Below are 21,060 nucleotides of genomic sequence, written 5' to 3'. Positions count from 1 at the left end.
ATCTTTCTTTGATGAAATTTCTTGGTTAATGGTAACACGTGAGTATGACATCTCACAGCAAATTATTGGGATGGAGAAAACATTACTACTGGTGGTGTTCCTCAAGGATCTATTTGTTTAGAATTTCCATTTTCTACCTTGGTTAAAAAAAAAATAAAATACTAGGTTTTGGTTTGCTGTCGACACAAGCATTTAAAGTACTGCTAATATGATGGAGAACCAAATTATCATACAGGAAGAAGAGCAAGAACTTTTAGACTTAAGTGACTGAAATGGAATGAAAAATAACAGAAAATAAGCATGATATTAAGGCCTGCAAATCAGGCCTCTGCTTGAAACGATGACAGAAGAGAAGGACTGGCTATACTGGTTCACCACCTAAGGATAATGAGCCACCAGTGAAAATAACTAATGCAACTTCTATATATAGCCAGCACTGTATTAAGAGCAAGAAAGTATGTTAATATACCTTTGTATTGTAGGCAATAATGATGATCTTGCTATTATCGTACAAACATCATCCCTCTCTGTCCTGGGAGAAAGAAAGTTGGTTGCTTCAGGAAAGAAATAGAAGGTGCTAAAAGTGGCTACCATACTTCACCCTCGAAAGAATATTTTAATCAACTTCTGTGAACCTGAGTACAAGATGCATCTTCCTATTAGACCTGTAAAACCAAGCAACAGTGAGTAAAACGTGTTTGAAGTCTTTCATACCTACAAAGCTTATTACCTGTCCCATTAGAAAAAAATGCAAGTCTCTATACATGTCTGTGAATTTGAATTGTGATACTATTATCAGTTTAAAACTGTAATGGACAGGAAATATAAGTTTAAATCACTAAGAGCTTGATGGAAAAGATCTCCTTTAGATCTGCTCTGGGATGTCTCAGGAGGACTTAAATAGATTTTAAGATGGTTAAAACAAATTAAATAGCCTATTATATATTACATTACACTTACTGTCCTACCATGCAGCTCACATTTCATAGCATATAAAAATTAAATTTTCTAGTGCAAATTGGCACTTATGATAGACCTGTGCCACCTTCAAACAAGGAAGTTTGACCATAACTGAAAATTGGCATCATTAGATTTAAGGACAAAGAAAGGAGGAGGCAAACTGAATCACATTTACATTTTGACACTGCTGTATGCAGATCTGTTACTGTATTGTTAGTGAGAGAGCTTGAAAAATGTTCTGTTTCTCAAGCCTAACAGACCTGAAGATGATTTTTTCCTTGTACTTTTCCCATGCAGGCTAATATCTGCTCAGTATTTTAAGGGGAAAAAAAAAAAAGAGGGATTGGAACAGACATTGTGATACTGCAGCAACTATTTTATGAATAACCTGTTTTTAAATAAGGTGCTGAATATGAGTTCAAACCCATAAAAATTCTATTAAAAAAAGTCTCTATCCCAGCTGATCAAACTTGAATCTATTACCTTTAAAGCAATACTTATGGTTCCATTTCACACACGTATCCTGGATGGAAAGAACGGGGAAAAAGATTTTCTGGGGCAGGATGCTCTTTGTGAATGGACATAGTCATGTAAGTAACACCTCAAAGATGTTCCCAATTCTCAGTTTCACCTACTTCAGCCATAAACTATATTGACTCTTCTCCAAAACATTTAAGCAGCAGACAGAACCCAAAACCAAGTGAAAAATACATAATTCTACTGAACATACCCAGTAGAAGATTTTTTTCTCAACCTTGCTAAATGTCACACATAAATTTAGTACCAAACCTTATTTACTTTGTACCATCATTCACAAGCAAAGGTGAGAAAAGTGGCTTTCTAAAGTCCAATCTTGCTAAACAGTAATTTTAGTTCAAAGTTGCTGAAAACAGACATTAGGCATGAGGGTCTCATTAAGTCAAACTCCTCTAAAGGTCAGTGGTTCCCCATCTTTTACCATAATTAAGCTCCAGGTAACAAAACTGGCAGCCTTCTGTATTTCATGGGTCCAGCACTCTGCTTTCCTCAGCATCAGCACTGAAACACCAGACAGAGTATGGATCCAGACTGGTTATTAGGTTGTGCTCCGAATTTCCCCTCAACGCAGGTTTGGAATTCCATTTTCTTCCATAATTTGATGGTCTCAATGAGAATAGTTGGAACAAATCAGAGGATAAAAATCCCAGAAATTAACATACATGAGAACAATGGAAAAGGTGGGTGAAAGGGCAAGAGGGATAGGGAGGGAAAAAATTGTTTATGCACAAAGGTAACTCAAGGCCATGAAATGATCAGGTTTGCTGGTTTTTGGTTTGGGGTTTTTTGTTTGTTTGGTCAGGTTGTTTTTTTTTTTTTCTTTTTTTTTTTTTTTTTTTTTTTTTAAAGAAGACAGCCGATCCTTTCATTTTGTTCTAGTGTACTCTACCTAGTACTTTACTGCCTCACAGCAGGGTACTATTGCCACACAAATAAGTAATCGATGTTAAATTAATATATTAATCTTACTCTATGGTTTTGTTAAATAATATCCCAAATGTTGGATAGAGGAGCTAAAATGAAGCGTGAAGAGACAGAATGGTACTTTGTCAAGTATATTGAATGAAAAATTCTGCTAGCACCTTACAGAGAAGTCTCTTATTTAGGAACTGATGTATTTTTGCTGTTGTTCTTCCTTTGAGGAGCAGCTGGTTCTCTTTTTCTGGGTGTTCCTGGGTGGTATGAACATAAACAAATGTGACATGAATTAAGCATGAGACCCGTTATGTTTCTCTTGTTTTGTTTATGTCTTACCATCTTTACTGCTGCACATTATCTACAATTCACTGTGCACTAATATCACTACATGGAAGGGCGGGGGGGGGGGGCGGGGAAGCCTTCCAGAAAAACTTTGTGCATAAAATAAAGAGCTAATAATTTGAACTCAAGATGCCAGTCAGCTAGAGATGGCTACTTAAGTGCCCTGCTTTGATTAAGTACAACAAACCAGTAATTGCCTAAAATTAAGGGGAAACAAGATGAGCATCCTAAGGAGAGATGAAGACAGCTCAGGAAGCCACAGAGACAGGGCCAGTCCTGGCTATAAATTCTAGGACAGCTTTTTCCTTTCTTCTTCAAAGGAAAAACTTCAGATCAACACAACGGACTGGCCTCTGACAAACATAGATGAGTAGCTCCTAACCTGTTACCACACGAGTGTCTAAATAATCCAAGCAAAGACCTATCTGTTGTGACTGTTGCTATCAACTGTTTCCAACCAACTGGAAACAGATACATCTTTCTTCCTTTTCTTGAGGTTAGTGGGGTTCTTTTTTTTTTCCTTCCTCTCCAAGAAGTAACAAAATGCATAAAAAAAAGCAGTAAGTCCAGGTTAGATTTTAATCTTTCAGTGGAAAAGTATTACGCTATATTAAGCTAAGTTACGCTGACTTATCTTACTATTGGGAGATACCAAAGAACCCTCTTCTCTGAAGGTAAACTCTGTCTCCATAACAAAAAAACACAACTACAAATTCAGTGGGATGAGGGAAAGGAAAAGAATCAAAGGAAGATCTTTAGTTTGGCACCACGGTTATGGTCGTGTAGTCGCCATATTTGTTTTTCAAAGGAATGCTAATGGATGGGATTGTCTTAACTGAAGCCCTGTGAAAATAAAAGTTCTTCCAGCCCACTGGAAGTTACTACAAATTGCAACAGTAATTACAGGGGAGGGCCTGGCTAAACATTCACAGGAAATATTCCCACTATAATAGAGGTGCATCTTTCTCAAATGTAAACTACGGATGCAGATGCCCTTTTCTAGCAGCAGTAACAGGAGCTTCTCTTGCTCCTCCTCCCTTGCCCAGCCAGTGTCTGTGTGGCCACCCAGCAGAACGGCTAATTCACCAGTTGAGAAGGGTAGGCAGGAGCTACTAGAACGATGTGGCAACTACTGAGAAAATGGTATGGACCAACTACTAACAGTTTCTAAGATTATCACCAAAAAAGACGACATCTGACTTCAAACAAGACTAGCAATGTCCTGATTTTCAAAACACCGAGAGCAACTGCAAGCCTTATCTTAATCAGTGGAAGATACTGCTGTTTAGTGTTTCAAATCAGCACAAAGTAGACAAGTAAGGCTTGCAATTATACTCCAAGCACCCCACTCAGTCACTCCGAATTGCACTCCTTTAGCTACACAAATAAGTAGTCTTAGTCCATAAAGCTCTCAAACATTAAATAATTACCAACTGGAGTATACTTGCAGTTGCTCGGTATCAAAGCTCTCCGTAAAGAATGAGAATTTAATGCAGATTTGGACAATGCTAAGTGAAACACAGGTCTTTATTTTAAATACCACTGCAATAAAATTAAAATAACGGAAATACAGGTATCAAACTCTGCGTGTGTGACATGAACCACAGGAAAGTTAATCTCACATAATACCTCCAGTTCTACACATTGTCTTTAAAGGCTTTTTCCATTTAGATTTAGTGTCAGTAAATGATGCATTTTATTTTGCCTCTGTTTACTTAATAGACTAGCTGAGTAAAAACAAGGATGTCAATAACAAGCAGTATTTTAACTCTCTCACAATGATATGTAGAAAAGAAAATTATATTTGGCCAGCAAGGTCAAAATGGAAATCGATACATTCTAAGATTCTTCTATTGCACAGCACTAACAATTTGTGTTTGCTCATTTTCAAAGACTGAATGACTTTGTTCTCCAAGCTTCCCTGAACACTCAAGTCCTACTAGTAAATTGCATTTGCTTAATGCACAAGTAAAATCAACTACCCGTTAATATAGCTAATCACTGTACATACGTTACAGAGAGCTTAGGGAAAGAAAAAAAAACACACAAGGGAACCAAAGAGACAAAAGTACATTCATAGATAACTTTATAAATAAAGACTTAAGAGTTTAACGGGAAAACAAGTTAACTTTTAACACCCAAGCCTAAAAATTACAAAAGCTAAGCTTCAAGAGCTATTTTTTTCTTGTCACAAATGACAATTTGGTGCAACAAAAACTCAAAAGTTTCAAATTAGTAAGATTTTACACGAAAAATGAGTAGCAAATTATTTTAGTTTAGTTAACACATAATTTTCTTCTGAAAACTAAATAGCTGAATAGGCTCTATGAACTAACAGCTACTGAATTGCATGGACAAGTTTGCAGCCATGTGCTGTTGTAGCAGATACACGCTGTTTAACTTTTACCAACCTCATTATGGTGGTGAGGGATACAATGAACTGCAGTTTTCAGCATTTATTTATTTATTTTAAAGCAATGTCAGTAAAGGCAGTAAGCACAGACATAATCCTCCTGAAAAGCTGATTTTGCTTGTATGGCTTACTTCGTCTTTGCTTAGGACCCTCCTGAAACAAGTCAGTGCAGCAAAACAAAGTTAGAGCCCTTTGGCAGTACAGCATACTGAAATCAGTAAGGCATTTCTGATGTAAACCCAGAATTTGCAAAGCAGTTGCTACTACCATTTCCTTTTTCACACATTTACAAACCAATGAAAAATTTCAGAGAAAAAAGACCCACAGTTTAATATCTGTTCAAAGCTGAGGTTCTTTGAAACCCGGACTAAACACTATTGAACAGATTGTCTGTATTAAAGAAGTTTTCATACTGCAGAAACACAAACACCATTTGTATATGAAACACATCTTTCTCAGCATACATCCAGCTCTCCATCTCAGAGGTTTAGTCTCAGCCTTGTCAATACACATCTGTCTTCACCCATATGAACAGCTATTGGCAAATGTTTATGAGAGAGGCCCTGAGCATCTCAAAACCCCCTTTAAGTTCAGGTTTGGTTTTGGGTAAAAGTTCTAAAAAGAAAGACTTTTACAAGTGTTTTAAAGAGCATCTGTTCTGGAGTTTCAGAAGTGAACTTCATATATATCACATGCGCCTTGAACCAGGCAATCAGTAAAGTCAGATCTTTACTATCAGAATCATCAGCAGAAGAATTCAGTGCTGACAGATGAGTTACAAATCAGCTTTTTCTGAAATCCTTTACTTAGGAAGCTGGTTTGATATTAGGCACGATATGATCACTCCAGTTTAATTTCTCGGAATATGTTAACTCTCAATAATAAGTGATGATTTTTATAAGAACAGTCAAAAGGAAGAGACTTACTAGAAGTCCCATATTCTTCCTCTCATAAAGTAAAGACAGGCTAATACATGCATTGCGCAAGAAGGAGAATCCACCTCATGACAGCCCCAAGCTATGTTGCTCAGAACGTGACTGTTGCCAGGCATAACATGGAAAAACCCTTGTATCGAATTCCAAAGTAGAGGCTTTGCTGTGCTTTCAGTAGAAGATTCAGCATGTTGAGGGAAGAAGTTCCAAAAGGAGGGGAATGACACCTTCAAAAGGTTTCAGTAACTTACGTGAACTTTATTTTAATATAGTTTTTTTTCTTATATAAGAATAAAGTTGAAAAATCATAGAGATTCCTTTTTGGTTTAGATATTTTTCAAGATTACAAAAGCAAACACCCACCCCACCCCCCCAAAATCTTAACATAGATCTGAGCATTCTACCATAATAAACACAAGAGCAATTACATTCATTTTCAACAGTACTGAAGACAGTTTTACAGCAAATCAGGCAGACAAGCAATGCAGCATCATACCTTCTCAGTTACGAAGATTATCAGAGATGCCACCAAGAATTTGGAGGGCAGGAAGGGATCTGCCAGAGCTATGAATGGAGTAATGATCTGTAGAGCTTTAGAGTACACGCAGATAATACATAAAATTAAAGCAACTAGATATGTTTAGCTTTTATAGTCTTTACAGCTTTTCAGATACATTTACATAACTAACACCTTCAAATACTCAGAGCAAGACTACAATACAGAATTACATACCTACAAAATTGAATCTAAGATGCAGAAAAGCAGACTACTGGGAATTTAACTCCCCAGGAAGAAGACTGACCAAAAGCAACCAAAGACCCTCCACTTCTCCTTCCTCTCCTCCGCTACGCAGTCAATAGACTCACATAAAACAAACACCACAAATGGAATAATTACTGAATTCAAACACAACTGTGGCCATTTCCAGAGTTATTTTTCTCTGTGGTATATAACTGTGGCACAATGAGTCCTCTCCATAAATCTCAAACCCAAGTTTTCAAACAATCAAAACATAAAAACCAAATAATTCTATTTGACCTTCATTATCTAGGTCTGTGTGCCAGGTCTAATCAGTTCTCACAAGCACATTCCACTTTTTAAAAACAGACTGTAGAAATACATTTTTCAAACTAAGAGGAACAGAATGCATTGTTTTGATGCTACAGCCTGAAGCCCTTTATCTGAGTTTTATCAAAGTATACTCTATCACTGATCAAAGCAGCAATGACAACTTAATGTTCTTTAAAGTTATATATTGCTGCATAAACTTCCCACTTCTGTCTCGTGGCCTCTGGCTCAGCATGTCATTGGGAGTATATGCAAAGGTCAAGAGACTTTCTTTCAGAAGCCCTCTGTTCCCAAGTGGCCGCTCTAACGATTGCGGGATTAGAGGAGAGTAGAGTAGATTAATTCCATCAGGGCTCTGTTCTTACATACCCTAAAAATCAGGTTGTCATTTCTTCTGTCAGATGTTTGAAACACTACTTTGTACATTACTGTATGAACTATTTGTATGTGGTAGTAGCATTTCTATGCTGCCCTATTACTGACTTCATTATCGTCTAAAGACCTCTTCTCACTCTAGTACTGAAATCTGTATTTAGTTTTAAATTTCTTCCCATTTAATATTTTGCATATGTCATGTGACTGGCTGACTTTAAGCAAAGTTTGGAAATTACTTGGACATGCGAGACCAAAAAAATATTTTTTTTTAATCTGTATTTTAACAATTTACTGAGAAATCTCAAATTGAATTTACTAGAAAAAGATTATGCAATTTTATGTTTAATGAAACGTGTTGAAATGAGTTGTACTTCAGACTTCTTATTTAATAAAAAGGCATAAGAACATGCAACATAACTACCATGCGTCTACAATTATATTTAAGATCTCCAACATCTCCATGAAGTTTTAAGCTTCAGATGAATGCTTGTCATGATTGTTTAAAGCACTCTCAACATCTTCAAAATTCCTGTCCACCCCCCACAGACAAGAGGAAAAACCCTGGAGAAACAAGGCTTACAGTGACTTGAGAAATCAAGGACTGCCAAACAGAAGCGTGAGCCAGGATTCAAGAGGCAGTACCTAATCTCTTAACAATAGAGAATCCAGTTAAATCTGCTCCCATACGCTCAGGAATGCGCAAATCACCCAAGTACCTCAACATCAGAAGCAGCACTCAAACTCCTTTATCTTGGCACAACTCCTTTATTTCCTACCTAAAAGCCCTTGAGGAGGACAGCTACCGGGGGAAAGCCCATGGCCGAGAGCTTAGAAAACATACGTGTTCCTGCAAAGATTTTGATTTTCACAAGTGGAATACTGCAAAGCCAGAAGCACAACAGGCTTGAGAGCACCACTGGTAATAATTAGGTTGGCTCTTCTCTCCTCTGTCCTGATTTCACCTAAACCTCACCAGGTTTCTTACTAACTCCTTTACAGAGGAGGAAAGGAACGGGGGGGGGGGGGGGGGGGGCGGCAGAGGTGGGGGGCGGGTTGGAACCAAAAAAAACCCAAACAAAGTATGGGGCTGGTGGGGTCAGATTCTGCAAGTTTGATGTATGATGACTTTCACAGGGATGTCACATGGAATAGTAGGGAACAAATGGCAACATCAGCCCATTCTCAGAAACTAGTTTCAAAGCACTAAAAACTAAAAATATCTGGGATGCTTCAGAGGAAATAAAAAATGAAAATAAAAAATAAAAATAAAAAATTGGGCAACAGCAGGTCACAGGCAGCCTTACACTAACATATTCTTACCCTCTAAAATTATGTTTGTTCTACCAGGAACACAATATAATAAAACAGTGTTTTAGCGATTAGACCTCACATGATGTCATTCTGAGAGATGTCTCTGTCCAGACACGTGATGCTGCCATAACTTTCACTAAGATTCTGTGGCCAGTAAGAATTATCACATAAAAAGGGAACCTTAACAGGTCAATCTCTGCCCAGATCATATGAAGAATTCAAATGAAATTAATATGGTCTGAAACACTGATGTACAGCACCCTTCTCTCAGACACTCTTGGATCCATTCATGAACTTGGTAACACACGAGCATACTGTTCATGTTTTAAATACAGTCAAACCCCAACCAGGCAGAGATTTTTCAAATTAAAGCATCACCAAAACCAAAGTAGGGACCTAAGAAAAAGTGTGGTTGATCCAAAATCATTATCATCTTGCTAAAATACATAAGAAAGAAGAAAAAAATTGAAATCAGTAAAAGTTAAGTTACAATTTTGAGTGACTTTTCAATATTGTAAAACTAGTGTTAGAAAACTCAAGCACGTCGTCATTAGGGCTTTTCTTCAGTAGGATTTTAGCCTTCAATTTATTGATGTGAAACTTCAATGCCAGTTTCAGTTTGTCCCTGATCACTTTTCCAGGTACATAATGACCACAGAAGTTGTTTTAAGATTTATGTTTTATAAAATTGCAGGTACATGGAAATATGATGCACTGAGCCACATCACAATTTCTTTTTTTAACTAAAAACATGCTCATTAAAATAGCTTCATTTCAAAATACTTTTTCCAGTGATTGTGCTAAATTACAATAGCAAATTTTAGAGATGGAATTTTCTAGTCCAATAAGCCTAGTACACAAAGCAATATTTGAATACGTAATTTAAATGTTACAATGAAAGACACTGATGGCTTCTCCCAACTGTTTCCTATTAGTTTTCAGATTAATGAATTACAACACATACATACTTAGCACATGCATTTTTGAGAACCTGCTGTGCAGCACCATGAGGAATACCACAGGCCATTGTTGAAAGAGATAGTTTTGTTGGATTTTTTGTTTCTTAACGTCATTTCTGCTACAGTTACGGGAAATATTTCAGTTCCAGTACGCCCAATAGAAGCCTATCTGGAAGAAGTGTTGGAACAAAAGCATACGTTAGAAGAACATTTTAAGCTTAAAATATAGCTCTAGAATTTTTCTGACTATATGTTTATACTACTATTTTTGCTACCAGCATCCAGTGATATTATGAACCTTCCGTGGTATACTAAAAAATGTTGTATGATACTAACAAAGAGGCTTTCAAAAGCCCCTCAACAGGGGGGGAAGTGGAAAAAAACAACTGTAAGAAGGGGCAAGCAGACAAATAGAGAATAGTGAGCAGCTCTGTATACACAGATGATTCATTCTGACACAGTACACAGGTGAGGGTATAAAGGAAAAACTTCAGTTAATGAAAATTTCCAGGAATTTAATGGAATTTTTTTATTCTCTGTCTTCACTTCCCTCCCCATAAATTTAAAGCACTCAGAAGTACTAGTAGTCCTCCTGAGAATTTAACCCAAACCAAATGTTTGAGCAAGGTAGACTCTGGTATAAAAATCTCACACAACCAACATCCTTTAATTAAATAGGTACCACTGTGTTTGGACATGACGAAAGCTAATCTGTAAGGAATACCACTTGTACAATATACTATCCAGTGCTCTGGTCACCTCTATTTAGGTCACAAAGTCCAATGACAGTCAGTAACCATCCACATTGCCATTTTGTTCCTAACGCTTCAGAGAAGACTCTCTGCTATAATTTCCTAGGGGAAATTTTTCTTATAAAACATGTCAGTCCTTACAGGCTGTCAGGACAGGGCTGTATTGGAGTTTATACAAGATCAAAACATGTAATAATCTTTTCCTCCTAGAAATCCAAAGAATGTCTTAAAGATGCTATCAGGTATTTTTATTGTGCTTCTACATTAATACAGCATAATTACTGAAGCCTTACTAATCCTGATGTGGAAAAAAACAATACAGTAACAGTGGGTAAGTTTTGCATCGATTTAGATTAAAAAAAAAATGTTGCTGTTGAACATAAGAGCTAATGTAAATCGTAATACGCTGACGCTGGTTTTATACAGTAAACTGAATCTAGAAACGAATTATTAAACAGAGCATATATTTTAGACATCTGTGCAAAGAAAACACTTATTTTTAATAATTAGGCATCAACCTCCTTCAAGGAAAACAACGTATTATGACAGTAATTAAAAGATATTTTTATTTAGGAGTCCATGCTCCTTTAAATAGTCACATACTTACAGAGTGCAAAGCTCATGTAACCTAATCTATGTTTTCCTCAAATCCCCACAAGTCCATTTACTTAAAAACACCACACTCCTGGATGGGTGCCTGGCGTACCAAACCTGTCCCGTCGTGCATATTTTTATACATGTTACTAAATTAGGAAAGCAGAGTGGACTAAGGTTATGCCAATGCTGAAAAAAGAACAGGGTCTGCATCAGTTTGAGCCTTTGCTTTTAAAGCCACAATCATTATAAAAAAAACTTTTGAACTTTATTAAGTATCAAAGCGATCTACCCTAATCAGACACAATAATAAAAACAAAAGGGAAATGGGGGGGGGGGGACAAATTCCCCCCCCCCCCCCCCCCCCATTTTGAAGGCTGTAAATCAAAATAGAGAAAACAAGTTTAAAAAATTAGTTAGGACTACATATTTTAATGCCAGGGTCTAGAATAAGAATAGAATTATTGGCATGCTGTACCCATGATCTGTGGAAATCTACTGTGAAAAAGAGGTAAGAAAGAAGTTGGGTTTATATGCCTTTAATTAAGATTTACTGAAATACCTTATATTTAGCTCTATTCAGAATTACTAAGTTGGATATTCAAGAAGTCTTTACCAGTGAAACACTGGTATGAATAGTAAATACAGATATTGTACTTTACAGCAACTTAAAAAAAAGTGAGAGAAATGAATATGCAGTTTTCATGTCTCAGAGTTTCTCTTGCCCGCAATTAGCAAAGCAAATTCCTAAGCAAAACAGACTTAGCAATGATCAATTAACATTGAGGTTACTTTATAAATAGACAAAACAGTAATCAACAATTTTAGTTCAATTTATAATTTTAATAACGATTGAACCCTTCTTGTCATTACCACTGGAGCTACTTATGCAAGAGAAAATGATCTAGTATCTAACTGTAAGTGACATTTTTTAAAATTCATCTTCATGAACTCTTCCAGCCTTCTGGAAGCGCAAGCTGTTTCAGTTACAAAAACTCACTGGTCTTACCACTATTAATTTCCTATTAACTTAGAGGATTATTAATTATAGAGAGATAATTATTAATTTCCTAATAATGGGTGGAAAGACTCAATCCTCCCCAATATTAAATATGATCAACCTCAAAAAGGTGTGGTCTTAACAAATGGAATGGGAACACCCAAGTTCTATTTCTGGCTAACACTGACTCCTGCTGTGGCCTGGAGCAAATCACTTCTGTTAAAAACACTTTTTTCCATTCTGTAAAATGAGGATAACACTCCCTTATCAGCTTCACAGGATCTTTCTCAAATGCTTTGAAGATGAAGTTTTATAAGCCTACAAATGTATTTTAATGAGGCTTAAACTGACTATATTTCTAAAACAATTTGCCTTAAAAAGGAAAAGGATTTGAACAGAAATGAAGAGTATATATGCTATTAACCTCCCCTAAATATTATTGCAGTTTGCACTTTAAAAATACCAAATGCAGATGAATAAGTTTTCCTTTGGATTCTACCTAAATGAAGCAAAATGGCAACAAGTGGATGCAACACGCAGAAGTCTCCAGAGGCAACACGGAAATGTCAATTTGAAAGGGAAGCCACACATTTCCTTATATGGGGAAGAAAGGGCATTTGCTAAACCTGCCTTTGACTCTTGCAGAGATCTGTACCCCCCTTCAGCAACAGCAACTGCTGGTGCTCCCCAGTCACCTGCACTTTCACTTTACAGATTAAAGAAACAGCATTGCACAGTTTACATGAAGTCTGGTAGTCTTTGACTCCTTTTTTTTTTTTTTTTCCTGATCAATGTGCTCAACTCTTGGTTTTTAAAGTTCTCTGACAACAAAAACAAATGGAAACTTGGTCTAGCCCATGTAAAGGCAACTGCTGATATATATTTTTTTCCCCTCCTTGAAGGGAACTTTGCCAAAAGATGGGCTGGGATCATAAACCATACCCTGTTCTTTGTTTAATTACTTAGCTTTTGCTCTTGACTTGGCAAAACATTAAGCTTTTCATTTTAGTAAATCTATAATTAACTCCAACATGTGCTGAGTAAACATAACCTCATTTTTAATTAAATCTTAGAACAAGATGCTACAACTTGCCATTTCTAAGGAGAAGTATTTCTCAAGTAACGTGCAATAAAAAAAATCTAATCCTTGTCAAATATGAAACTTAAGTCCACCTTTGAGTATAACCCACCCTCTTTTAAGTCATCTGTTGTCCAAACGTGCATTCGCTAACTACAAGACCAAACTGTAAACCTGAAGAGCCATCACTTCACATCAAAAGTTTCCAAGGCTAAAGTCAAATCAAATCTAAATGGTAAGACAGCAAAACTGAGATATAGCCTTGGCTTTGGGGCTCCTGAAGAATAATTTTTCTAGTACATCTCACTGGATTTTTTTTTTTTTGCAAACCATGCAATAATTATTACACAAAGGGAAAATAAACAGAATTTATCAAGAGTGAAGTGAGTATGAAATCATATGCATTATAAACATGAGAAAAAAATGGGAACTTTCCAATTAATCATTCATAAGTGAAAAGATTCAGAAAATTTACTTCTGACAGCACATTCATATATAACTAACTCTACAATTCTAAATTAAAATGCAACATCAATTCTCTGAATAAAGAGAAATCTCTAAAAAAACAAAGTTAAGCTACTAGGAAAACATAATGTCAACTCTGTAAATGAAGCTTACACATGAACTAATGTAATAATATGAAATAACCATCTTTTGTTTATGCTGCAACTCTAAGATTTTTTTCAAGTAAGAGCTCTGGTGTTACATATTTCCAAATGGCCCTCAAGAATTTAGATTATTTAAGTGCTACAGTTAAGTAGTAGAAAACTTCACAAAACTTTACTTCATGTTCAAGAATTACATGTACCAGAGCCAAATAAAAGAACCAAGAAATTGTTAAAGACAGAAGCTGCAAGATTTACAGTTTGCAGAACAAAAAAAAATGCTGCGCATTTCAAGGAAAAAAAAAAAGCACTCAAGAGAACTTTACAATATTAAATCTCCTCTTACTTATCTGCAACTCTTTCAATCAGCTCTCATCTCAAAGACTTAGTCTCTCAGTTAGTGATTCTGATTACCACAGAATCTAGATACTGATGACTCTGCATTAGGCAGAAGCTGGTCCACTTATTAACCTTATCCAGAGTATATTCAAAACATGACTTCAAGAGGATTTCACAAAGCATTTTCTTCCAGCCATTTTATATTATATTTCAATTTCAACATGCTTATTCTGGACAAATTTTTCCCTTCTCATCAAGTTCAGTTTAGTCATCTTTCAACAATCGTCACAACAATTTAATGATGCGTGATGGAAGTCCCATTGTTTCAGTGGTAGTGTGCAATTAAACAAAGCGCCTTGAGGCCAAAGTACGTGACACTGATTTGGCAGTGTTTGCTAAGCACAAAGGTAGGATTATCATTTACACTGCAACAGTACCACAGCATAGAAAGTGCTTTCTAATCTCCCAGGAACACAATTTCCATGCTCACCTCATGCCCTTTTTCCCCCATCAGTCCTGTATTGCCTGATCTCTACAGGAAACTAAGGCTTACGTATTCATGCTGTCTGCATCTATTTTCATCATTCTCCCCACCTCCTCCCTTAAAGTGACTTTTTAAAGCTAGTTGGACAATCATGACCAAACCTGAGAAGAGAGGTCTTCATTATCAAATTCTCACAAGCTTTATGAAAACAGATACTTAGAGACTAAAATCTTGCCCACCACATTGAAGATAAACCACAGCACAGGCTCAACCTTTATTAGAGTCTGAAGAACGTCTACAATCAGACTACGATGTCTACAAATGACCATAAATGTCTACAATCTACATAAATCTTTATAGAGCTTCACTATGCATATTATTTCAATTGCTTTAAAATTAGAGTTATGCTAGATTTCTATAAGGCAAATCTTAAATACTAAAAGTGAACATTAAGAGCACAATTGTGGAACAAAAATATTAAAAATGGATAATGAATCAACATATGCTATTAATTGCATTGTTTCTTTCAGTTCTCAATCACAATTAAGGAAGACACAACAGAGAATCAGTCTTAAAATATAAAATGCAATAGGAGAGTGCAAGTGTTCAGACACTTAATGACAAACATCTACCCTCCAACTGTTCTGCAGTTGTAACAAAGAGATTTTTTTTTTTTTAGCAATTGATTAAGGATATTGCTAAGAGTATCCTCCTAGATATCCATGTAGTTTCAACAAAAACTGAGGGTACTTATAACACCAGACACTGGGAAGGAAGAGACAAGAGGAATGACAGGGCAACAACCCTGAAGTACGCTTTTTATGTGATGACATCATTATGCTGCAACTTGGCTTATTGGGTTACACAAGGTGAACACTGATCAGCCTTTCTTAACTGGATCCTCTGCTGTGATAAACGGTTCACCACCATTTGTGTGATATGTGCAGGCCTAAGTCGGGAAGAAAACAATAGTTCTGAAAAGTTACTTCCATAAATGACCATCACCTATACCTGAAAGCTATTTTTTAAGGCAGATCTTTAAATTCTGCACAAACTGCACTAGTAGCAGCTAAATTATATCTTAAATCGTTACTTATTATAAATTAGGAGCAATTAAGAGCTGTCTTTCCCTAACAACGCATTGCAATCACATCTTATCCTAGTTCATTTTATTAACTTTGCTAGTTTTCCTGACAGAACACTATTTAACACTATTATAAATATTCATGCTACCAATATAAAGATAAAACAATTCATCAAAACTTACTATTTCGCTCTATTTTTTCAATTGTTGAACATAAATGTTATTTTCAAACTCAAAGATTTTGTTATAGAGTCATCTTTGAAATCTTTACAATTTTACGAGGAAAAACTATGAAAATATGCTTGGAAGCCCTCTTCAGGAAGTGTCATGTTTAGGAAACACTCAGTGCAGTAGATTAACTCTCCAGTGGGCAAACTCTCCAGTGTAAGTGAAAGATTAATCTTGCTTGGACTGATAACACTCAAGTTGTATGACATCCAGTCATGTTGATAGTGACAGCATCTGAACAGACCGGATTAGTAATGATAGCAGTAATGGCCTATGTATGAACTGATGCTACTCCACCAGCAAAACCAGAAAGACCAGACACCACTGGCTTCTCCAATTCAAAAGCAGGCAACAGCACATTATTCTAAGCATGCAAAATTCTCATGCACACAAAACTAAACGCACTTAGGGACAATGCTCAGTACCAAATTGTGTAAACTTCAGGAGAAATTAAATGCAGCGTGCCTATGCAGCTGATACCAGTTCCTAATCAAATGTGGTAGACTCGAAATCAACTCTTCAGTAATGTAAATTATCCTTTTGAAAGTCTTTTTTGGAACCTTTTTAAGTTAATGTGTGAAGTTTTGCAGAAAATGTGTCACTTTTTCTTTGAACAAGTCTTTCTTTCATGGTACAGCACCATAAGGTAAATTATCTTTGAGGAACATAAAGCACACTCAAGTCACTCCTTTCTTTTGAATATAGAACATCTGAAAATTGATGAAAATTTTATTGGCCTTGGGTTGTAATGTTTAACAGGTTTATCTAATTTCATTTCAGAGCATTTACATAGTCATATAAACTTTTTTTCTTTCTAACCATAATCATCCTTTGACTTATTCTTATTAAGCTTATTATACCTAGAAAAGTACAAGGAAAGGACAGCTAGATTTCTGCACCCAAAACTTCAAGGAGCAATTGCAGCATATTTCTTGAGAATAAGCAATGTGAACTTAGAAACACATGAAGGTCACATTGAGAAGTTAGTTAAAATTACAGCCAAAAGCTAATCCTGTTAGATTAAGTTAGACCAGCTTTTTGAAATGCTGGCCTTCGATTTTTATCATCTCTGCAGATGAGAAAATGCAAATATGCCATAGAAAGATTAAAAAATAATAATAAAAAATATTTTAAAATCAGCATCTGGAAAGATGTAAGAGTGATGGAAGAAGAATAATCAGTTATGTCTGCTTATCAAAGTATTTAGAAGGCAAAAAAACCCCCACACTCAAAATCTGCCTGTGGCCAACTTTTTCTGACTTTGTGTCATGTTTACTTTGAATAAATTTTCCTTTTTTATTATAAACTAGCACGACAAACATTTGTTATTTACTGTCATAGCGAGGTAGAACTGCCATAGGCAAACCTACTAGACATGTCTTTTTAGAAAACACAAGAATGGGGCTGTTGGGTGAAAAGAAAGGAAGGCAGGCCTGGAATCCTTTATATTCTGGAAAATTGGAAGAAACGTCATTTTATCATAATGACAGTTGTCATTGGCATTTTGTGTCTTCTCAAGGAAGTTCAATTTTTTCTTGATACAATGGCAAAGACTGTTAGATACATTTTTTTCCCCACTTCAGAAGCATCTTTCAGGGCTTTTCTTTACCTTAAGTATATACAGCGTGGCTTTTTTCTAACTACAGAGTATGTTTAGTACAATACATACAATAGCAATCCCTGCCTAGTCTTTAAATGAAAGTTGTACCATGCTTCAACTGTAAGATACGAATAAACCTAGAGCAGATCACTATGTAAATTAAGTTCACAAGGAATTTGTCATTGCTGTAATCCCTCACACATTTGTACTTACCTGCAGGTAAATATTTCAGCTGGTTGTTAGCCAAGCGAAGATGACGTAAGGATCTCAGACGGCCAATCTCTGGACACACAATTTCGAGGGCATTATCACTTAGGTCCAGAAACTGCAGTTTAACGAGGGAGCCAATGGCTTGTGAGAGAACAGATTAAAACATGAATGTGACCCAACAGTAATGTTAAAATCTTAATAGGACTATGAGAGGATAAAAAGCCACAGTACCTAACGCCTACGTCTGAGCAGATTTTGACTTATTAAAGCCGGTTTCACAACTGAATGACATAATCTGTGGAAATGCTTGTCTATCTAACAAACAGTACTGCTGGCAGTGAGACAGGGAGGAAAAAAATAGCGATGTACAGAATACTCGCATTTCTAGATTCTCCTCAGACAATTCTGCTCCGAAATCCCATTTTCCATTCCTTTGCTTTAAGTCTATCCAATTTATATATTCAGAAACAGTTTGAAGTACTTTCCTGAAGTTGGGCACATAACTCTACTATTAAGACAAGGAAGGAAAGCTAGTACAAGATCTTGATAATTTAGGTTTCAAATCTGTCATGATATAAACCAGCAGAGTATTCTGTAGGGTAACTGGCTGAAAGCAGAAGACACTCTGGATTTTTGTTTCTGTAGATGAGTGCCATTTAGCCTTTTCACTTTCTGCAATTAGAACTGAAGCAAACAGCATTTATGTGCATTTGAGAATTCATTAAAAGAATTTAACATAGCATAAGCAAGGATATTATCAACTAAGAGCTACACTGGTGTATTTTGTATGAAAATCTTTAATGTTTTATGGGAAAATAAAGGAAAAATAGGCCTCTTCAAAGAAGAAAAATGAATATTTTATGATTCCTGACACTTATTGTGAGCTGGTAGATTACTTACCTTCAGGTACAACAACTATGTTATTTGAATGAAGGTACCTGGGAGGAGGAGAAAAAAAAGCAGAGGACACCACCTGTTACCCTCAAGGACTTCTGCTACATAATCAGTTTGCAAAATATCCAATTTCAGACTGAAAGAGCACCCTCAAAGCCAGTCCTCTCTATGACCACAAAAGCTGTGGAAACTGTATAAACTGGCAATGGATAGGTACTTAAGTTTCACTTAGACTATTAAATGATTAACATAAAAATAAGAGAATGACATACAATTATTTAAAATAAAACATTCACAGTTACAATAATAATGGGCTTTGGTTTTGAGAGTCATAAGAGGAAAACAAAAAGGGAAAAGAATAAAGTAGAGAGAATAACCAGAATGAACCATATTTGATCACTAGGTTATTCCACACTAAATGCTGGGCAAGAAAAGAAAAAAAGCCCAAACCCACACAAGTTATACAATTACAAACATTTTCCCCTGCACATAAACTCTTATACCTTTACTGACTGAAGAAACAAGCACATGATCTACTCACTGCAAGTGGGTTTTTAAAACACAGAGCACATTTTTCAAAAGAAAAACCCAATCTTACACATGGTCATTTAGGTAGTTCACGAGGGTGACCAGATGTCTCACTAAGACTATTCAGCACCCTCTGCTGGAGCACTTCCAGTACTACAAGTAACATAAAAACTATTCTTAGATTAACAAAATCTTCAAATATTGATATCTAATTGTAAAGGTATACTGAGTACTCAATGTCTAATCGCTTAGGCACACATGGAAATTACTTGCACAGCATATTATTTCCCATTCTATTCTAACATCATTTCCAAAAGTAGAAGCCTGTCTTTTCAGGGAGATAGAGGAAGAACAAAGAAAAAGACATACAAAGATGTCAACTGCATGGAGCACCTGAGCCTTCTCTTTTTCTTTAAAAATTGCAGACATTTAAAGTTTACTAAAAATGTAACAAACATGAGGATTGCAGATATGTTTGTAGAAATCCTTATATATACCTCAGGATGAGAATTCTCCTACTCATTTCAGCTGCAGCTCCTGAAAATACTTGTGAACTATTTCACCCAAGCTAAAAAAAAGGTATATTATGAGGATCGACACCTAGTATCCCAGCATGAGGGACATGATATACAAAGAAGCACAGACGATAGTGAAGTTTTTAAAAATATATAGTGAAATTGATTAGGATGTAACTTTCAGGAAAATGAAAAACAGTTAAGTTTGTCTTTCCAAATTTAAAGCTACTCTAACAAATAATTCTTTAAATAAATCTTTATTTTGTGGTCTCTTCTCTGTCAACAAAACCTCTCTTACTGTCTGATCAAAAATTGACTTGTACTATTAGAGCTACAGAAACCGCAGGCCCACTGCAGTTCTCTCTAGACCACCAGAATTTGTGGTATAATGGCAGTACAACTAAGCTTGCTGAACCCTAAATAACTAGGTTTGACTCCTACAATTCAGTGTTTGTAAGAGATTATTTTAAGCTGTAATTTATACAGGTTTTCCTAAAGGCACGATCAGATAACATGGAGATTTCCTCATGCCCCATGGCAAATCATTAAATACTAAGTATATCAAATACAAAAATATTTATTTTACTGCTTCAGAGCATAAACATACTCTCAAGACTCGGGCATGATGAGACAAGACTATGTCTTAAGCAAGCTGGAGACTGCAGTGACCTACAAAACAGTTCAATTATACTGCGGTCGCGTGTACCAGAAAGGTGTGGTTTCAAGGGCCAAATTAAGATGACAACATCAGACAGCTGAATGCATTAGACTACTCAGATATACACCTCCTCCTGTTTGGAGCTTTCCATTAAATAAACAGAATCAATGGTCCATCAGGTACTCAACTGAAAGTGAGCCAAATGAGTTACAAGGGGAAAAGATAATCTCCCTTTTAACCCCTCTGCTACCAATCCTACCATACAAGGAAATCATAATTTTACAGGAAGAAAAGGAGAGGGAAGAAGATATTGACTCAAGGGCTTACAGCTTAAAATTAATTGCCAAAATAATACAGTTCATGTGACATCCATTCTTTGGACAAGATTGGATAAACTACTCTGCCTACAGCAATCATCATTAAATAGTTACTACCCCTGCTTGCTCATTCCTGCTCCTGTGTGACAATCTGTGACTTGGTTCCAAAAAAACTTATTACTACAATCAGCAAGACTGAGATCATAATACCCCTGGTAGCTGGGGTGGAAATGAGCAACCAGGGATGGGCTGGAGGCAGTAACCTGTTACTCTGGCTCTGTCACAACCATCTGACCATTGCATTTGGAGGTTCCAGTGCTTTATCAGGGTGACAACAGTCTACACAGGAGTCCAGGGG

At 36.2% G+C, this 21,060-nt stretch overlaps 1 protein-coding gene across 8 annotated transcripts in view; it reads right to left on the bottom strand.

The window, feature by feature from the left end:
• LRRC28 (leucine rich repeat containing 28) overlaps positions 1–21,060 on the bottom strand; it is a 58,722-nt gene that overhangs the window by 25,531 nt on the left and 12,131 nt on the right. For 5 of the 8 annotated variants that reach the window (XM_087744622.1, XM_087744619.1, XM_087744624.1 and 2 more), the window contains 2 exons: positions 18,691–18,728; positions 17,794–17,931 (listed from right to left, as the gene is read on the bottom strand). In XM_087744622.1, the coding sequence (XP_087600748.1) occupies positions 17,794–17,931; positions 18,691–18,728 (176 nt within the window). Of the gene's footprint in view, positions 1–2,579; positions 2,627–9,825; positions 9,986–17,793; positions 17,932–18,690; positions 18,729–21,060 lie in introns of those variants that run through there. The other 3 variants (XM_087744623.1, XM_087744627.1, XM_087744626.1) reach the window with 3 other exon arrangements.

Source organism: Nipponia nippon, unplaced genomic scaffold (assembly GCF_047370975.1).
Source record: "Nipponia nippon isolate SJK-2023a ecotype South Korea unplaced genomic scaffold, ASM4737097v1 scaffold_9, whole genome shotgun sequence".
Taxonomy (NCBI): Eukaryota; Metazoa; Chordata; class Aves; order Pelecaniformes; family Threskiornithidae; genus Nipponia; species Nipponia nippon.
The sequence above is the reverse complement of the archived record's forward strand: the minus strand, read 5'-3'. Positions and strand labels throughout refer to the sequence as shown.